This window comes from Crotalus tigris, unplaced genomic scaffold (assembly GCF_016545835.1).
Source record: "Crotalus tigris isolate CLP2741 ecotype Arizona unplaced genomic scaffold, ASM1654583v1 scf7180000017744.3724543626:3957646, whole genome shotgun sequence".
Lineage (NCBI taxonomy): Eukaryota > Metazoa > Chordata > Lepidosauria > Squamata > Viperidae > Crotalus > Crotalus tigris.
The window spans coordinates 1,530,326-1,546,303 of record NW_024096611.1 but is presented as its reverse complement, the minus strand read 5'-3'; the positions used below and the strand labels follow the sequence as shown (position 1 = coordinate 1,546,303).

Here is a 15,978-nt window from a genome sequence, read left to right as displayed (position 1 = left end):
TTGTAAAAATGAATCTGTGGTTGAAAACGGATTCATCAAAGATATAGTGATTATGTGAGTGGCAGTACGAGTAATAAGTTCAGGAAAGTAACAGCGGTCTTGAAGGCTATTATCAACTGTAAGTCCACTTATCTGTTCTAAGTGGGCCTGTTATCCTGTATAAATGACCCGCAAAGGAAAGTGTGAATAGAAATCGGACAATGGCTCTCCAAAAATGAATTTCATAGGGTTGGAGTTACCATCATCCCAAACTTCTTAGTACTGAGAGATTTTTACTGAAAAATATTCTGGACAATCATGTTTACACTAAGAGTTGTTACTAAGGTAAGGGATTAAAAAAATGAATTCAAATGGTAAATAAATACTTTGTTTTGGATTAAATTTTGGAGGGCACAATTTATTTTCAAAAGATCTTTAAAAACGGAGACAATGAAATGGCAAACACTAATGCAAAGTGCAATCAAGATCTTATTTTCTGAAAAACAGGAAGCCTGTTACTCTTCTAGATAAAAGTGTAGAGAAAGGGTTTTTGTTTAATTTAGTGATCCCTGTATTTTCCAAATGTTTATATAGTGGTTCATACTGCAAAAAACGTTTGAGAAACACAGTTTCAAGCAGAATATAATAGATAATATGTTGGGTTTGAATCTTTAGGTAGCTAGTAATGTGACTGGTAGCCATGGATAAATTTATCTGCTGCCCAACCTCACAGGGTTTTGGTGGGAATAAGAGACAGGAAAGAAACTGTCAAATGTACCCAATAGAGAGAGACTGTATACATAACATTATTAACATATATACACAATCCCGTCCAGGTTTTTAAAAAATGTTCTGGAAATTTGCATATTGTAACTGATCCACCAACTATAATGGGAGGGGCCCCATCACTGGAGTATATTTTGTGTATGTTGCTGTGAAACAGAAATTGTAAGACTATATCTTTGTGCAATGATTGCAGTAACAGTTGGATAAACATGCAACCCAATATTTCAGCTCTCTCAATAGTATTGCTACATTCAGATACATTTGTCCTTTCAACCTTTATGACTTACATTGTTGGAACAGCAGTACTAGAGAGAAAACACCTTTAAGTTAAAATCAGCAGGGAAACCCCCATATATTTAACAATGCATTAGAGAGTTATTTAAAGGTGGGATCCCAAAGAGGACAGGTATAAAACATCATATGAATAATTCTGCATATGAAGAAAGTTAAAATGATGTTTCCTCAGTGTAATGCAACATCTCTTAAAATTGAAAAGAAGAGGACTGAATTGGATGGCCTGGGATAAACCAGCAGAAGGGAAAAGTTCTAAAAATGATTTAATATATCTTGGGGAAAAGTCCCCAATAAATCCCCACAGCAAGAATATGGGCAATGGCTTGGAATACTGCCAACTGCAGTATACCCCATTCATCATCACCCCATCATTCCTGGTCCTGTAACCCAGAGTGGAGCTATTATTAAGGAGTTGGAAAGGACTCTAGAAGTCACCTTCTGCATATTTTCCCTGTTGTTATTTTTTTTCTAATCCAATGGATTGTTGGAAAGAAATTATGTAAACGGGGGGGGGGGGGTTCTGACTTGTTCCATCTATCTGTCAAGTTGATAATGCTCCAAAAACTGGACAAAACAGAGTTGCATTTGGGGTGGGAAAGAAGCCAGCAAAAGAAAGATGGAATTCAAAAATACGCTGGGTCAATCAGAAGGCTATGGAGGAAAAAAAAAAAAAACTACTAAAAAATTGTCCTAATGCATGTTTATGGAAAGTAGAGTTAGGCAGCAACTTGCAAAGTTGGTGATTGCTCCATTATAAGAATTTGTCCTGATCTTGTGAGCTGGAGAGGAGTGTATGCAGTCCATCACATGCTTCCCATTACATATATTTAAAAATACAGTACATACATGCAACTTAAGAGGAAAGTAGAAACCAATATACCGGCACAATACAGAGAGTCTGGCAGTAATTGGGACCGGAATTTCTGTCCCTAAGCTAGGCAATCATAAAGCATGATGTCACACGACCAAATCACTTAGCAACAGAAATTCTGACAATCCCTGTTGCTGTCATAAAGCAAGAATTGCAGGGCATTAAGGAAGGACCTCCTTGTAAGTTCCTGTAGCTCCCAACAAGCAGTCAATGAGGAAATCACAGGACGTCACAAGCCTTGAGCAGCTCACAAGCAGGCTGTTAGGCTGGTAAGTGCTGCAACAGTGTGATTAGGTGAAAGGGTGCCTGCTGCCAGGTGTGTAAGGGTACACCAGTGACTGGTGTGGTGCCACACAAGCATGGCTGGGTGGGCAGGCATATACTAGAGAGTGCAAGCTGTAAAGAGTGCTTTGGGTGGGCTTCTCAGAAGAAAAAGCAGCAGGAGCAGGAATGACTTGTCACCTTCCCTCCGAGCTTCTCCATTGACCTTGCTTATGACAAGCTGGCAGGGAAAGTTGCAAATGGTGATCATGTGACCATGGGGGTATTAGGACAGTCAAAACTCCAAGGACCACTCATTTAGCACCTTCATAACTTTGAACACTCAGTAAATGAGTGGTCATTATTGGAGGACTACCTGTATATTACTTCTATCCATTGCTTTACCATGACTCTTCCTATGGTTGCTATTGACAAAGGAGTTGGAAAAATTTATAGCAGCCATTTTCTCAATGTTTTCCCTACTTTGTTTTTTTTTTTTTTTTTTGAGAATGGCATGTGTAGGCATAAGCTACAAGGTACAAAAATTCATACCATAATTACCTTTAAGAAGAATTACTCTTCTTAAAGCTGCATCCCCTTCCAGGCATGTCACCATAAATTGTCCATACTAAGAGCACATTATGTAATGGGAGAAGCAGCAACCTTGTGGAACAGGGAGAAAAGCTGCAACCAAGACAATGGTCAGATGAAAAAAATCTGAGTCTGGGCAAGAATTGTGACCTGTGGAACATTTGTTTGCAATCATAGGTTTTAGTAAAATGGAGAAAGCAACTCATACGAGACCCTCTCTAGCTCTCATGAAAATAAAGAAAGAAGGGAAAAGTGCACTAAGACTTGCAAGATTCTATTACTATAATCTTAATAGAAGTAGTGCTAGCATGCATGATTTTGGCTTCCTCGTATGTCTTCCTTAGAGGGATGACATATGCGCACATACAACAACTGCCTACATGCTCACATGCATGGACCATCAGTGAAGAAACTGAAGCAGAAAATAGGTTGGAGATTTTAGCAAGACAACGATGTCAAACATATCTTCAAATCACTCATGAATACTTACAGGAGAAAAAGGTAAAATTTTTGCAATGACCAACAGTCTCCAGACTTGAATATTACTGAAACTGGGGGGGGGGGTTTGACACATGCAATATGCAGGGGGTCTAAGAATCTTTCTGACCTTGAAGGAGTCTGCAAGGAAGAGTAAGAAAAAAATACTAGAAGCAAGAACAGAAAGATGCTAGGCTGGCTACAAGAAACATTTGGAAGCTATAACTTCTGCCAAAGGATTGCACATTGGCCAAGAAGATATCCAAATTTGTGAACCCTGCCATATTCATTATTTTCTTATTCTGAAACTATAAACAATTTTTCATAAATAATGGATACATATTCAAAGTTGCACAAGGATATTATACCTAATTTTATATCCATGTAGTTGTGCCAGCTTTTGTTCTCCAGGGATACTTAAAGTTCTGCTAGAACTATAATTGCTTTGCAATTATGATCTTCAATCATTATCTCTATATGACCAAACCATCACAACATACTTTTGTTGTATTTTACTGGTTTCTTTTATATTCAAAATTCTTTCTACATTCATACATTCTTGAATCAATCACTTCTAGTTTTAGTACACACACTTAAACTCCTCAGGCCTCTGCATTCATCTTTTATATTTCTCCCAACATACTCCCAGTTGTACAAAGTAAACAGAGGCATAGATTCCTAACATAGCTACTTTCCAATAATTATCATTAACAATAATTATCATTAACATTTATGATCAGAACACCTACAACTGTTTTACCCATGCCTTTGATTTTTGATGAATCTCTCTGCAATCTGCATCTTTACATGGTTTTGATATGAATCTCAGTGCATCCCCAACTCATAATTTCTCAACACATACAAATTGTATGTCAAATAAACAACAAGACAAAAATATGACAAAGTAACATTTTACTTTTCTGTGCTTTAAGACTATGTTAGCTTTTTTCTAAAGGGACAGCTGCAATTAGACAACATCAAAAAAATCTGTAGTCCTCTTACAAATGTACTCAAATAAAACCTATACCAAAGCTAAAACATGGAACAGGCAAGTATTTTGGCAATAGGTAACTTCATAATTACTTCAAAAGAAGAAATTCATTATCAAGAAAGGTGGGCCAACAGTTTGATTTAAATACAAATGCAGACCAGCCAATATCTTTGATCTTCAGTACATAAGTATAATAAATATATTTTTTTAAAAATACCAGCTTTTGTAGATAATATCAAAGTCAAACAGTTACAAAGAAAACATTTAATAAATATTTCTCAAAATATAAAATAATGTGAGTAGAAAGTTTCAATATACAAAATCCTCATAAAGATTCTATTAATTGCTCTATTTACAAACAGCTGTTATTCTTTTCTTAAATTGTGAACTGCATTTATTCATTACATGTGAATTGCTAGTATTCAAAGATCAGTTTTGTCTCAGTATACATATACAGCTACAAAGGATAACAATATGAAAAAAATGCACCATTTAATCTTTTGCCTCAGAAGTAGAGGTCTAAGCCACACCTTTTAAAGAAAATATGAAAAATATCAGATACCAGCACCAGATGAGTTTGGGCAGGTGAGAAAAGCCTACTGTGTCAGCAGTCTCTACTTTCAATTGGAATTCACCACAGACAAATCTGAGGGAAATTACTTTTACAATCTACAAATTGCTTTCCTACATTATCTACACAAGTCATTTTAGGGAATGATAATACATTTATCTTTTGATTCCCATGTTGAAATCTGAATCACATTTCTCCAATCAAAAATCCTATGTATACATTACAATATGTAGATCAGTTTGTGACACAATAAAGTGGGACCACCATTCTCAGCCTGTCATGATATTGTGACCTCATGGTAGATCTGTCCTCTGACACTACAAATGAGCAGAATACTTTACAGTTATGAACAGACCCAAAAACTGTCAAGAGTATCAATTCATGAAGGATGGGGAAACAGATTCTGAGCCAATCCTTCAACTATAACATGGTATTACTGCAATCTACCAAAATCGGTCTTTGACACACTTCCATTTGTGCATCTAACATGAGAAGGAGAATTTGTACATGGGACTTTTCCATGTATTTATTTCCTCTCCCCAGGGCAGATGTGGAGCTACAGAGAGGAAGTTTGGTGTAGTGGTATAAGGTATCAGAATAGCAACCAAGAAACAGAGTTCCATTACTTCCTCTCAGTCCAAAGAAGAAGCCAATCTTTGCAAATCACTTCCAAAAATCCCGCTAATAAAACTGCAGGGACTTGTCCACACAATTGTCAAGATTGACTCAAAAGCACACATAGACAAACTACATTGCATTGGTCCAAAATCCCATGAATACTAAAAGCTAACTTGATTATATTGTAAACATTTTCTCTACTCTACTCCTTATTGTATCAGGTTTCCCAAATGAAATAATACTGTAGAGGAGGCCTGCACAACTTGTATAGAGGAAAAATGACAAACCTTTCCTCCGTACAAGTTGACAAACTAAAAATAACTGTGGGCTGCAAATGTATACCTTGCATCCCAATCATTTTTGGGGGGGTTTACAGGCACTTATCAGTGCATCTTCTTTGCCGGGGGGGGGGGGAAGCAGTGAATGTATTGACTTTTTTAACAAAATGCTAGAGGTCTGCATGTTGTCCAGATCTCATGATGATACAAAACTAGCAAGTCTCAAAAGCACTTTTGCAAAAGGAAACTAGACCATGTTTTTTCCTTGAGGAAGAAGATGTTTTGCTTCTCATCCAAGAAGCTTCATCAGTTCTTACTGGATGGTAGGGATAGAGAGATGGAAGGATTAGTTCCATCCCTCCCACCATCTAGTCAGAACTGATGAAGCTTCTGACATCTTCTTCCTGAAGGAAAAAAACATGGTCCAGTTGCCTTTTGAAAAAGCAATCTTGAGACAAATCAAGACCCCTTGCAGGCTATGTACAAATTGGGGGTGGGGTTGTTGCAGACAACTCTTTTCTCTCTCTCTGAGGCTTAGATTTTGATAGGGAAGCTTTTCAGCTATGGAGGAGATAAACAAAGTCAAAAGGAAACCTGGCAGGAGGTAACAAATGGTGATCACTACGCTTAACAACTACAACTGGAACTGGAGAGCTGCTGCATAAGTTGGAACGGTCACATGATATTGCAGTTCATAACTGCAACACTAAGCAATGGAGTTACTAGTCCAAAGTCTACCTGCACCATGATCCTTCTATCTTTTCCAGGCTAAACTTACTTAGTGCCCCCAATCCCAAAGATTTCTTTTTTCCCCAAAAGGCAACTGGATTTTCTTGGGGGTTTTTTTGAAAACATTTTGCTTCTCATCCAAGAAGCTCTAGATGAGAGGCGAAATGTTTTCAAAGGAAAAACCAAGAATGTCCGATTGCCTTCTGGAAAAAGCATCTTTGGGACAACTATAACCTGGATGATTGAGAATTTCCATAGTCATTTAGTACCTCCAATCATTCCACATTCATATTCCCTTCCAAGTTTTTTATCATCTCTACTCTGATGCCCTCCAGTTTCTTAATGTCAAGATTCCTCTGAATATTGATACTGTTATTATTGGTTCATTTTTATATTGTGGCCAACTGTGATAATCATGTTTCCCAATTCCATCAGAGATATTTATAAATATATTAAACAACACAGAACCCAGAATGAAGTCCTATGCAATGTCATTCAAATATTTATAGGAATATCCTCAACTCTACCAGGACCAATCAAAGTTTTCTAGAGTTCTTTTCTCTCCAAAATTAACACACACTAACAGGCAATGGGAGAACCAAATGTTACCTAATCCTTCACAATTTGCTACAGACTGTAAGTCATTCAAACACAGTTTCAATTAAAAACATTTACTGGGAAGATTTTTTCAATAGTTCATCTGCAACTGTGAAATTACGACTCTGAAAATGTTAAATACTGTCATATCTCTTCCATAAATAGAATAGGCTATCCAAAACTACCTTATTTATTACTATTATTCCATATGGCACCTGGAATAAATACAATATATTATATTAAAAGTCTTATTAAGGTTATATTTAAATAAAAATAAAAATATTTTATTATTAGAAAAGTAAGACTGTTATAAAACTGTAAATTCTCAAATTCTTTAAGTACTTTAAAGAAATTTATCCAGTGAAAAAGAGGATATACTTTCTAGTAACATAATTATTTTTACTTTCCTAGAAGATTTTTACTACCTTAAAAAATATCAAAATTCACTACAATCTGGATACATATTTCAGACATCATAAAATGACATATCAGATAGTAAGAATGCCTTTTAGAAATCATATTAGCTCCAGATTAAAAGAACAATCACTATCACACAGCACCCATCTGCAGCTGTCTTCCATATCTATTATTATTATTATTATTATTATTATTATTATTATTATTATTATTATTATTATTACTACTACTACTACTACTACTACTTCAGTGGGTTTTTCTTTCATTGTTTATTTTCAAGAACTGTTTCCTGGTCCAAGTGCTAGTAAAAATGGTAGCAAAGGGGAAAATGCTTTGTATGCTCAGAAAACTAAGAAAATAATTCTGCATGTATCACTAATCCATCAAAGACATTACTGTATAAAAAAAATATTTCTAAAAGTCAGTTTGTAACAGCCAGGCACTGAACATTGCTTTAATTATACATGCACACTTTTGTACATACTTATCTCTGGGTTTCTTTGGGAAGTGGAAAATAATGTTCCCTAATTATCAGAAATCCCCAGTACAAAATACTCAAAAGGAAAAAAAAAAAAAAGGAAAGGTAGAACTGTATCCAAGGAAGCCAGAGGAGGCGGGAAACCTCTAGTGCTTGATATAAATTGGGAAGGGAGGGGAAGGGAGAAAAACCAATCAAGCTGGGGAAAGAGCGTTCTAGAAAGTTTCTGCCAACAGCAGCTGAGATGCTTCATCACCAGCCTGTTTTCCAGACATTGTTTCATGTGGCTTCAAGGGTCACATGACAGCTGCAAACTAATGCCTTAAAGTCTGTTTCTGCCTCTCGGTGACACTGGCAGGCTATGAGAGTCTCCAACCCCACAGAAAGAATGTTCTCCCCTTTTTTTCCATTACATCATCCAAATCAGTCCTGGGGGAGACGGGAGAGATTCACAGCTGGTGGCAGCTGCAGTACCATCTGCTTTAGTTTGCTTGGCAGATTCCGACTGAACCTCTTCTGGTGAAGCACGCCTGCATCTCAACACAAAACACCCCATTGTGCAAAAAAAAAAAAAAAAAAAAAGATATTTGCAGTTTGTGGAGGAGTGAGTTTTTCCACTAAATGGTCAGAAATGGAGGCATCAGGTGAGGATTTCTGATCACAGGAAAGGAGCCTACCACACAAAAGACAAAATTGCTGAACACGCCACGCTTATGAGAGAAACAAGACCGGTGCCATAACCTGCCATCTGCTTGCCACAATGCCAGGATTGAAAAACTACAGTCAGCAATAATTTTGGAAAAAAAAAAGGGGGGGGGAGAAAGGGAGGAGAAAAGGAGCTTAAGCTTTCAAAGATAGAGATTAGCAACTTGGAAAAAAACCGAAAACTAACAACTTAGCCCTAGATGGAAAAAAACTTCAAATATATTTATGAATACTGTCAGCACTTCTGATAATTTATGGGAGCCCCAGCTGGAAGGGAAGACTTTGCAGTCACTCACTGTGATAGTGATAGAGAACTTCACCATAAACTAAAATTAGAAAAGGGTTTTTATCTACCTCCTTTGTTCTTTGTGATATGTTTACAACTAAGTTGCATTTTAGTTGTAAAAAGTGCTTTCCATATTTAGTAAGTATGAATACTGTTTGCTTGCTTGCTTGCTTGCTTGCTTGCTTGCTTGCTTGCCTTAATCATGTTACACTCTTGGAATACGTTTAAAAGTTTTGTGGAAGATTTCAGAACTAATGCAAACTTTCTACTTATCAATACACAACACACAGCTCAGCCAGTTTTTTTTTTTAACCTAATTGCAAAGGAATAAGAAGTGGGGGAAATTGAACAATGCAACAGGCATGAATGTTCAACAGCAGGCTGTCCTTGTTACCATAATTCATTTGTTAAAAAAGCAATTTCCCTGCAGTAAAATAGCTGGGATTTTGGAGTACATCTACAGTAGATCCACCACAAACGAGCCATTTAGGTTCTGATATGAACAACAGACAAGACCTCTGATTTCAGGAACACTCATGTGAACGCCCAATGCTTTTGAAGTGTCTCGCATGTCTCTACACAAGAAGCTTCAGGCACTGTTTTCAAAACTGTCTGGGTTTGTAATGACTTACCATACATTTTGCCTTCGTCAGACAATATGATCTTCCTCCTCCCACAAGGGGGATATATAGCTAGAGCCTCTTGAAAGCTCTGCTCAATATCTGGACTCCAGACCCCTTCTGCGTCATTGTCAATAGGTTTATCTGCAGAATCACTCATTCTTTCAATGTCCTCGGCAGGACTCTCGCTGCCGCTCCAGCTGCTGGGCTCAATGGTGGTGGCTGGTTGGTCCAAGCCTTAGCCTGGAAGCTTTAAGAGAATTAACCTATAAAACAATAAAGAACAGTTTCAGGTGAAATTTTCTTGTTTAGTTTTAATAATCGATAGAACAAAAGCACAACTTGTACTTAAGGATGCAGAGAACTAAATAAAATTGGTCAAGTTCTACTCTTCTTAAAGCAACAGGGGGGCTAGTGTCCATTATTTCTGAAATTAATAAGAACTGTAATCAATACACATAATATTTTGGAATATACTGATTACACTGAACAACTATAATGGGTTCTAGAAGTTTAGAACTAGTTCCTGCTGGAAAAAAAAAACATTTCTATTTTAAAATGGAAAATTTTCTATTTTGATTCTTCTCAAACATTCAAGGAATTTTGACACAGATGGAAAACCAGTATACTGCACTTTCTCTATTTTACCTCTGAATGGCATAGTTTGCAACTGAAGAAACAAGAAAGTGACCAAGCCATTGAAAATAAACCATATAATACAGACAAGGAATAACTAGACGAGATTTTTATCTGTATCAACTACGAAGCAAGAGATGGCTCTTCTTTCAGATGTGCAATCAATTTCTTATGAAATAATCTAATACGACAGCACCTGCTAAGTCCACTCGACTCACAGACATTTCATTGCTTCTCTTGTATTTGTGGAAAATGTACTGCTGATACAAAGGTGTGCTCTAGGCAAAAATCTGCTCTACCAGTAGGACTTCACAGTGGTAAGCCTGAAGAATACAGTGCAGAAGCACCAGGAATGGATTTATCTCAACCTGCTGAAACATTGCTGATTCTTATTAGAGACAAAGCATACATGGGCAGACTAAGACTAATATAAAAGATAACTTCCAGAAATGTTTGCTCAAATGTTCACATCCTTTTTTAAAAAAAATCCAGATGAAAGATCTAAGAAAAAGTAGTAAAGTTTTTTTCCCCTCCTCTTTTTTCACAATGCAGAGGAAAATACAGGAAATAAACCAAATCATTTGTTTAACACCGCTGTATATTATGAATTAACCCTCCACAAGTGATTTAGAGTTGCCTCAATGAAGAGACGTGCCCTGGAGAAACATAATTCTCATTGAAGCAGAGATAAATTGATTTGCTCCAATGAAGCCCTTTGTGTTTGGTGTTCTCTTGGCATTTCAATTCCCCACCTGCCATTTGCCAATGTCAGCTTCCATGTGCCTGTCCCAAAACCTCTATGGCAAGGGCAGACCAAAGAAGGTGGAACGTGTTTTGAGGAGGTAAGCTGCGAGGGGCTGCAAAACAAAGCAAAAGTTGCAAGCACAGCATGCGCTTCTCCTGGGGTGAGAACTCAGCAACCAACTCCTACATGGGCGAAAGGAGAGCTGCTGGCCACAGCTAGTCTATTGGGTGCAAATAATTCTCAGGAGCTGAACAGAGTTTTAAATGAAGTCCCCATTTTGGCAAATGCTGCTATTTTACAGATGCAAACATCCTCTTTTGCAACAAATAAACGGCTTCTGTTTATTTCCAGAGAACTTGGTGATTAATCACTTCAAGTTCAGCATTATGTATGAAGAGCCCAGTCTGCTAGTTTCATTTTAATCTGGAGTGAATCACCAGTATTGTGCAAAAGTAACCTTTGCATCATCCAAATGTTTAAATTATGCTTTTATTAGTGAACAGTCAATATTAAAACATTTCTAGGTTAAATTTCAGAGTGTTTTTTCTTAAAAGTATAACTAAATTGCTTATGTATACTACAGCTTAAACCAGAAGGGTGACTTAGTTCAGTATTTTTAATACAAATTCACATATTTTCAAGAAGAATAGAATAGAGCTGGAAGGGACATGGAGGTCTTCTAATCCAGCTCTCTGCTCAAGCAGGAGACCCTATACCATTCAAACATATGACTATCTGGTCTCTTCTTAAAAATCTCCAGTGATGGAGCGCCCACGATTTCTGAAGACAAGCTGTTCCACTAGTTAATTGTCCTCACTGTTAGGAAATTTCTCCTTAATTCCAGGTTGCTTCTCTCTTTGGTCAGTTTCCAACATGCAAGATCATAATGTACCCAAGTGAATTTCATACATATTAACTGAATTTAATTTCCAAAACTGGGAAAAACACTCCTTTCAGACACTGATCTAAACAGCTTCAGCTAATTAATTTGCAGAAGAGTGCTTTTGATCTCATAGAAGAAACTTGACTATCTTTAAAATAAGAAATTTAAAACAATTTAATTTTCATTTACTGTGCAATTCAAGTATTTTCAAAGCATCTAATGCCTTATGTCTTTATAGTCTTCTATTGCTGCCTTGGCTCCCCCTCCCCTTCTAATATTGTCCATGAAATATTTGGGTTCCTAGATGTGCAGGCTGCTTCTGGAACTGCAATTTGTTCACTTCCCTTTTGCAAACAGATCCAGATCCAGTCCATTCTCTATCATTTCTTTTGTATATGTTGCAAACTGGACCTTTATGAGAATTTGGGTTCTCACTTCTACATTCAGTTCAATCCCTGGATTGGATCACTAATAAGCTATGCTTTAATTACATGCAAATTGCTGAGGCTTGGCTTGCTAATAATTAACTTACACTATTTATTTTAACATGACTTAGTCGATATGTAACCTCTTGTTAGCCAGGCAGGTCAAACTAGCTGATAAAAATAGCTCAACTCCCATTGTTTGCAATCAGAAAGGACAGAAAAACATTTTGTCATCCAGTTCACTTTTGGGTTGTTTTCAGTACAATATTATCTAGGGAAATAACATACCCTTTTTATCTGCATCAATTCCTTGAAAAACTGATTAGGTGGGACAGAACTTCAAGGACCATCATATTGCTGAAAAATTTGTTCAGCTTCTCTATAACTGAAAACTTTTTAAATCATTGCCAAAACTGAGGCATTCTCACAAAAGCAAAATTCTATTTTTTTAATGCTGAAAGATTTATGCAAGCTGTGTTGTTCTGAACATTGCATTCCTGTTACATTTCCTTACATTTCAAATGCAGAGAGACAAGTCCAGTAAAGAATAACTAAAAGTTCTATTTTCTTACATTCTCACTTAAACAAATATCTTATTTAACTAATTATAGATTCGACATATACAAATCAGTGAGTTTTATGACCTATTCCACATATACAGTATATGATGCTACATTTGTATCAAACACACAGAATTCATCTGTAAAGTATTTACAAATCATCCTGATAAACACTTGGCAAAGATGTTTAGCAATATTTAACCTGATGTAGAAAATTATTTCCAATTAATAAAAGCTATCAAGTGCAGATTATTATATGATTTATTAAGATTTAATAGAACCCAAACCTTGATTCTTGCTTTATTAAAAATCATTAATATTAGCCTTGGCAATAATTAATTATAAGCAATATTAATACATTAAAACAATATTCAATATAAATATAAAGTTTGCTATTTTTAGCATTAGGTCTCTATTATTATTATTATTATTATTATTATTATTATTATTATTATGCATTCTGCATTGGGATGGAAGCCCACAGGATTCAATAAAACCAAAGATTGGAAATGTGATTTTGTTCTTTGATGTATTAGAATTATCACAAGAAAATTATAAAATGAAATCAAGAGAACATTTGATAAAAAAGGATACACTTGTTAATAGATTTCTTATGTATAATAGAAGGAAAAGTTCAATGTGGATAAATGATTTGGAGTTTTTAACAAAATAAGAGTTATATACTAATGATGAATATGTTATTGCTAAATGTATACATTTTTGAGATATGTCAGAAGAATGAAATAAAGAATGTATAAAAATGGGCTAAATTTTTGTACTAATATGCAGATGAATCAATGGGAAATGTGTGGTTGAAAAGACTGAAATTTACATTTTGTTCTAGTCTCAAAAAGAGAATTTTTATAAAATGATGTATCATTGGCTTTTGCCACCAGAGAAATTGTCTATCTTAAGGGTCCACAACCTGTTCCATGGCCCAATGGTGGGCCGCACCCCATTCGGAATGGGGCCACGGAAGTATGCACGCACACACACAAAACCATCCCCTCTCCACCTTCACCCCCCCCCCGCTGCCACCTCTGCCAGTCCACCAAGCTGCAAAGGTTGGAGACCACTGGTCTAGAATGTACAGCACTATAGCATTTAGACTTATATACCACTTCATAGTGCTTTACAGTCCTCTTTAAGGGGTTTACATAGTCAACATATTGCCCCTAACAATCTGGTTCCTCATTTTACCAATCTCAGAAGGATAAAAGGCTAAGTCAACCTTGAGCTGGTCTGGATCGAACTACTGGCAGTCAGCAGAGTCAGCTTGCAATACTGCATTCTAACCACTATGCCACCACGGCTCTCTCTCTGTAAAGATACTTCAAATGTTTGCTGGAAATGTGAACAATATGAAGATACATTTTTAGTATGTCTGATGGACATGTAAAAAAGTTTTTAAAAAGTGGATACAAATACATAAATTCAGAGGATTTTGAAGTCTGAGATACAATTGAAACCAATGGGCTTTTATTTAGGGATTAATGAATAAGCAACTAAAATAAATTATGGAACTTTATGTTTATGTATGACAACTGCAGCAAGATTATTATTAAAATTTATAAGGGGTTTCCAGTCAGCCACAATATCTATTGTGGCTGACTGGAAACCCCTTATGGATTTTTTTTTCATAAAAGGGAAAAAAACATGATTAGACAAAAAGTGGATAATAAAAAAGATAGGCTTTCTTTTTAACCATAGACCAAGATATAACTTTGTAATTTTATTTATGTATATTTTCTTCAAAGGAAATCAGAAGCATCTTTTTTCCATTTCTTTTTCTTCTTCTTTCTGCATTTTTGTCTTTTTGTCTTTTCTTTTCTTGCTTTTCTTTTTTCTTTTTATTAGTTTGTATTAAGATTTTATGTTCTTTGTAAAACTTTTAATATAAAAAATGTTTTTTCAGTCTTGCCGAGTATCATCAGAAATGATGTCAGATTTCAGGTAAATGGCTTCAGAAGACACCTTTTATTTTAAATGTTCAGAGAAACAAATCAGAATAAGTTGGTTTTACCACATGGCTTAAAGAATTATTTTACAAATACCTTTTGCATCATTAGACAGAGAAAAAAAAACTATGCAATTAAAAACTGTGTTTTGCCTAAACATTGAAGTAGAGTTGTCTTAAGAGCTGTATTTTATATTTTCAAAAAAGAGAGAGAGAGAGAGAAGAAACATTTACTTTTTCCTTCATTCTAGCAACTTGGGACACAATTGACTCCCATAATTCATCTTCAACTATAACTGATAGAGACATGGATTGAATAACAATCATATTTATTTCTCTCTCCTCTGCTTTTCTGTAATATGAGCTAATTCAACTCAAGCACATGGAGGTCTTGTTACAATTCTGAAAGAAGCAGACGAGTCCAGAACATGCAAACGCTTATATATGAAAATGGCAAACATCGTTAGCACTGATTGTATTTCTGATCCTCTCAAGGGATATTTCTGAACATTGAAATCTTGTTCTCACAGTTCTGTCAATTGCTTCCAAGGATAATTTTAGTCAATGTGATTAAATCAATTTAAACATCAACGCTGTATTCCAGTTTACAGTTTCTTCCTCAACAGAATTAAAACATGATAATAAAGGGTGAAATTGAACAATCTACAAACTGTAGTGTATTCCTTATACAACATATAATCTTCACAGAATTCTTCCAATAGTTTTTGTATGTAATACATTTCTATTGTGTGGATTTTTTTTAAAAAAAAGTTTCCTTTATTACACCAAAGAACGTAAAAGGGCTCTTTTCAATTTTTTCCCCTTCTTTTTTGCTTAAATAATTTCCAACATGGCCAACTAGTTAGGAATTTGGGAAATTCTAGGCCCAAAAATCTGGAAAGTGCCAGTTTGGGGGAGGAATCATTTTGCTCAATTCCAGATTTGATTTGCATTTAGGAAATACTTTCCACTAACTCTAACATACTCCTGTACTTTGAAATTCATGACACAAACAAAATAATAATAATAATAATAATAGTAAAGTTGGAAGGGACCTTGGAGGTCATCTAGTCCAACCCCCTGCTCAGGCAGGAAACCCTACACCATTTCGGACAAATGGCTGTCCAGTCTCTTCTTAAAAACTTCCAGTGTTGGAGCATTTACTGCTTCTGGAGGCAGGCTGTTCCACTGATTAATTGTTCTCACTGTCAGGAAGTTTCTCC

The 15,978-nt window shown here is 35.8% G+C and overlaps 1 protein-coding gene across 9 annotated transcripts in view; it reads right to left on the bottom strand.

Annotated features, from left to right (window-relative positions):
- Positions 1 to 15,978, bottom strand: part of TEAD1 (TEA domain transcription factor 1) — a 240,900-nt gene that overhangs the window by 121,284 nt on the left and 103,638 nt on the right. For all 9 annotated transcript variants that reach the window (XM_039340342.1, XM_039340341.1, XM_039340345.1 and 6 more), the window contains one exon: positions 9,562 to 9,815. In XM_039340342.1, the coding sequence (XP_039196276.1) occupies positions 9,562 to 9,709 (148 nt within the window). In that variant the 5' untranslated portion in view covers positions 9,710 to 9,815. The remainder of the gene's footprint in view (positions 1 to 9,561; positions 9,816 to 15,978) is intronic.